At 29.7% G+C, this 5,434-nt stretch overlaps 1 protein-coding gene across 1 annotated transcript in view; it reads right to left on the reverse strand.

Annotated features, from left to right (window-relative positions):
• Window positions 1-5,434, reverse strand: part of LOC108753428 (probable multidrug resistance-associated protein lethal(2)03659) — a 13,167-nt gene that overhangs the window by 4,142 nt on the left and 3,591 nt on the right. Inside the window, exons 3-9 of the mRNA XM_018494976.1 lie at window positions 4,849-5,279; window positions 3,746-3,902; window positions 3,357-3,559; window positions 2,480-2,916; window positions 2,046-2,260; window positions 1,242-1,460; window positions 541-721 (exon numbers count right to left, since the gene is read on the reverse strand). Of these exons, the coding sequence (XP_018350478.1) occupies window positions 541-721; window positions 1,242-1,460; window positions 2,046-2,260; window positions 2,480-2,916; window positions 3,357-3,559; window positions 3,746-3,902; window positions 4,849-5,279 (1,843 nt within the window). The remainder of the gene's footprint in view (window positions 1-540; window positions 722-1,241; window positions 1,461-2,045; window positions 2,261-2,479; window positions 2,917-3,356; window positions 3,560-3,745; window positions 3,903-4,848; window positions 5,280-5,434) is intronic.

Consider the following 5,434-nt stretch of genomic DNA (forward strand, 5'->3'; position numbering starts at 1 on the left):
AAAAAAAATAACACGTTGATCGTTTCTATACATACATAATAAAAATCACAAGAAACTCGTTACTTAATTATTAATTATCAATAGGAATACTTTTTTAATATACTAAAATTTAGTTTATAGAAAAGATAAAATATTCCTGATGAAAAAATTCGCTGAAATTTTCCATGTTTTGGAATATTTTTCAACAAAATTGCAGTATTTCAGAAAAATTTCAGTTTCATTTTAGTGATTTTTAGCTAAAAAATCCATTTTCAGCAAAATTTCAGAGAAATTTCAGCAAAAATTTTAGAGAAATTTTTATTCAATTTCAATGATTTTTCGTACGTTAGTTGAAAAATTCACTTTCAATAAAATTTCAATAAATTTTCAATAATTTCGTTAAAATATTCCAAAACATGGAATAATTTCAGCGAAACTTTTTCATCAGGGATCTGAACTATATTTATTGTATGTATAATTTGACACACTTTCTTATAGTCCTAAATCCTAGTTAAATAAAATATGTATCAGTAGTAACGTCACAAAATAAGTCCGAATTACCTCATAAGGCTCCTTCGATGTATCATTCGTCATGACAGTACTCTGCGATGAGATGCTGGTACGAGAATTACTGCGGCTAATGGTGATCGAGGGAGGTTGAGAAGATTTTTCATCCGTTTTCGCTTGATTTTCCAATAACCGACCAAAGTCCACACCCATGGATCCCAGCTCGTCATAAGTGCTGATGAACAGAAAATACGAAGCAATAGAAGTGACGGCATTTTAAATATTTCCTTAAACTTGCAAATATTCTAAAAATTTCCAAATATACTAAAAATTCTAAAATTTATTTTGTACGGCTCGAACATTCGAACATTTCATCTCAATATTGATATTTAGTTTTTTTTCTATTAAAAAAAGGATAATAATTCTTGATGTGTTAAAAGAACTTAAAATAAAATCATTTTGCCGCATCATTGAGTAGATAAGTTAAAGTTGTCACATAAAAATCATTGTTTGTATATATTGTGGCATACTAATAAAAAAAACTCTTAATAAAGATCTTTTTTTTTTTAATCTACAAATTATACTCATCTCTACATTCTTTTCTTAGAATTCAAGGATCCAATCGTGAAATTAATAACATTCTACAAAGCAATAAAATAAATACATGAATAAACGAATCTTAACAAAGAAATTGTAACAAGATTGCAATAAGATAATTAAAAGGTAAAAAGAAAGTGCAGTAAAACAATTCATACCCTTCAGCCTGGATGGCTCCGTCCTTTAGAACGATAATTCTACCGACGTCGCGAAGATATTGCAATTGATGAGTGACAAGAATCCGAGTCTTGCCTCGTAAATATTTGTCGATGCATTCTTCAAACATGTGTTTGCCCACATGAGCATCCACAGCGCTCAAAGGATCATCCATGAGATATATGTCGGCATCAGCGTAAACTGCTCTCGCCAAATTTATTCTGTAAGATATCAGCGCTTTATCAATATGACTGATGTGCTTTTTATAACTATTTATGCAACACAAAACTTTTCAAAAAAGTTAAATAGCGTTTGTATAATTTTTTCATAACATTAATTTTATTTGGACAAAGTTAAACTACTAAATTGCATGTATTAATTGTATTGAAATTTAATTAAAACATTATGTGTACATATAAATTAATTCTTTAGTGTTAAAAATCGAAACTCTTATTCCGTGTATCAAATGTAAAAAATTTAAATATAAATTTTTAAATAGTTATTTAGTAGAAATGAAAATTTACTTTTCTGAAAAATTAAATATATACGGAAAAAATATTTATTCAAATAAATCAAGAAATAATTATAATGGAAAATTAACCATATTAATGAAAAAATTAATTACATAATTACATTGACAACAGATAAAACGTTAACTACAAAGAGAAAAAAACTAATTAAAGTTATGTTAAAGAAAATCTTATAAAAATTAAAAAAGAATCATCTGAGATTACAGATCTAAATATTATAGATATAAATTGTATAAATTTTGCATTCTTTATATATTAGGATAGATATAAACCAACCTAGCACGTTGGCCACCAGAAAGGCTGATACCCCTCTCGCCTACAATCGTCTTATCACCATAAGGTAGCAGGTTGAAATCTGTCTTTAACTGACACACTTTAGTTACACGATTGTATCGAACCTGATCCATCTTTCTTCCGAACAGAATATTTTGTCTCACCGAACCTGCGAAAAGCCATGGTTCTTGACTGGAATAGACAATCTTGCCGTTAACCTGTGAAAATAGTATTTAAAAAAATAATAATATATATAAAATTTAGTTAATTTAATTTATAAATATTTCAATTAATTAGAAAAATATATATAAATTTTGAAATAAAAATTGATTAAAAAAATAATTTATTTTTATGGACAAAATAGTTTATTCGATATTTTATATCTATTGAAATTTCTTAAATATTTGACATTAACTAAAGAAGAATTATCAACGTACTTTAATGGAACCTTCTTGCAAACGCAATTCTTTTAAGATGACGTTTAATAAACTGCTCTTGCCCGCGCCGACCTGGCCGACGACAGCAATCAGTTCACCGGGACGCACTTTCATGTTGATACTCTGCAAAGTGTCTTCTCGTTCATAATCCAGCCATTTAGCGTTTCCGTTTTCGATGGAGATGCTATACTCGACATTATTCGGCTGGTGCACATCGTTTTTTTTCTGCGCGAAATTTTCCTTCGAATTTTCTATATTATTCTCCTTCACGTCCTGTTGATTAGACTCCTTTGCATTCTTGTCATCTTTTGCGTCCTCCTTATTATTTTCCTTGTTGTGCTTCTTTGCTTCGACCTCAGAAGCTGTCATTTCGTCATACATTAAGAACTTCTGCAATCTTTTTATGGACACTCTTGCTTCCGCTACCTGTGTTATCCCTGAATTATCAAAAAGAATAGAATAAAAGAAATTGATAAATAAAAGAAAATAAAAATGTAGAGCAGTTCACCAAAATAAGAGTATATGTAATTATTAACGGTATGTATACTATACCATCAATTATTGAGACTCGAATTTGTAAGGCTAATAAAAATACATGAAGTACAAAGTCGTGAAGTACAATATAATCGAAAAAAATACAAATAAATAGAACATTAAAAGATAAAAGAGAAAACAAATGAAATTAAAAGAAGGAAAAAGAAGAAAAAAGGAATGTAAAGAAGGAAAGAAAAGAAATAGAAGAAAAAAAAGTTTGAAGAAATAAAAAATAAAGAGAAAATTAAAAAATTAAAAGATAAAAAAGTATTACGAGCATCATCAACTTTGACGATATTATTCGTGTAATTATTGCGTTTCAGCAGCACTAATTATCTCATACCTTGCGGAAAGAGAACAGTCATGGTTGTGCGTAAGCTGTTGTAATAGGCAGTTACTACGAACACTTTCTCGGCCGTTACCTTGTAACCGAACAGCACGTAAGCCAGTACTGTGATGAACAGCGACATCCTCGTGGTGAACATGATGAACGACATGGTGATACCTCTAATGTACGAAACCCATCGGATGACATTAACTTCCTTCCTGCAAACAAATTCTGTATCGTCAATCATTTTTTTTTTTTCCTTATCGAATTGTATTTATTTTTTCTGGCTAAGAAACGCGTATATGGCCGGATTTGTATTGAATCTATAATTTAATGTCGACAATTAGAAGGCCACTGAAATTTCAGAATTATAAAAAATTAACAACGTGAGCAACGGTGCTTACTTTCTTGCTTTTTGTATGAGCGCGCTGAATGGATTCTCCCAGGTATACATTTTGATGGCTTGGATTCCGCTTATGATCTCATTTGTCAATCGCACTCTTGCATCAGTCCTGATAGCGGTTTTTAATCTCAGTTCCGACGATTTTTTGCCCAACCATCCTAAAAAATTGACAAAAATGACAAAATAATTAAACATTATCTTTCTAAATCAGTTTTAAAATGATTATTGTTCAAAAATACTAATAAAAAAAGAGGAAGCCTCCGTAAAAAATTAAAAACTTACTTTACACTTAAACAACAAAATTATCTTTAATTTTATATCTGTAATTAATCATTTAATTTCTTCAAATTTCTAACAATTTGAATTCAATTTTAGATTTAATTTTAGATTCTTAAAAGCAACATTGAAAATTATTATCCTCTGACATAAGTCCTACATATAACAAATAAATAACAATGGATATAACAATAATAACATAAATAAGTCTTATTTAATAAGAATTCATTGCTTCTAAAAAAATATACTTATTTTTTTTAAATCGATTAATTTATTTTTTCATAATTAAAAAGTTCAATAATATTATAATATATTAAATAGTTAAAAAAATAATTATTTTCGTAAATTAAAATAATTTTTTTTAATACATTGCAATGTCACAATATTTTCAGTAAGCACACGGAAATAATTTACTGAAGAATCTAAAATTTTTCTGGATACAAATCTGAAAATAATTTTATTGGATCATTAAAATAATTATGTTAAAAATTAAAAAGTGATAAGTAATGCTGCAAAAAACGTTGATATTTTAGCAATCAATTTGAATTTCCAACAAAATTATTTTGATGGTCTAACGAAATTATTTTCAAATCTGCAGCCAATAAAATTATTTCTATTTACATCAATAATGTTTTAAAAGTAATAATTTTTAAAGAAATTTTTTTTTAATTTTTGACCAAAGCGAAAAGATGGTTTTCGTTAGCGAAATTACTTCTAACTTAAACATTTCTGAACTTTGCGGACAAAAAACACACATACATATCACTTTTAACTCAAGCGTTTGATTACTTTTATCATCAGAAACAATCAGAGCAGAAACTTTCCCACCTTGTAAAGGGATGAACATCAGCAGAAAAGCGACACCGATGACAGACGATACTCCGACGTCGATCACGTCGTACATTACGTACGTCATGATGATGGTCTCCAAAGGCCCGAGCCATAGATAATGGAGAAATATGATACTGATATCGAATCTGTTAACATCATTAGACAGCAAATTGACTGCCTGGCCGATTGTCGTCTCGCCCAGCGCGGTTTTGGTCAGCTTCAACGTCTTGCGATAGATTAGTGAACAGCAGGCCACGCGGACTTTCATGCCCATGTGCAACATACTTATCGTGTATGGATGGATAACGAATACGTTAAGAGCGGAGCACAGAATAACTCCGACGGCGTATCCGTACGCGTAGGACTTGTCGACGTCCGTGGTGTTAAAGTAAAGTAACATCTGACCCAACAGTAATGGTTGCAGCACCCTGCAACCATATGAGAGATTTCAGAAATATTATTACTTATTTAGATAATTATTTAATATAATTAGATATCTTAAAAATTTTTTATAGATGAAATTTGATCAAGCTGGTGTTTCTCTCTCACTCTCTCTCTCTCTCTCTCTCTCTCTCTCTCTCTC

Source organism: Trachymyrmex septentrionalis, unplaced genomic scaffold, assembly GCF_001594115.1.
Source record: "Trachymyrmex septentrionalis isolate Tsep2-gDNA-1 unplaced genomic scaffold, Tsep1.0 scaffold114, whole genome shotgun sequence".
In the NCBI taxonomy this organism is placed as follows: Eukaryota; Metazoa; Arthropoda; class Insecta; order Hymenoptera; family Formicidae; genus Trachymyrmex; species Trachymyrmex septentrionalis.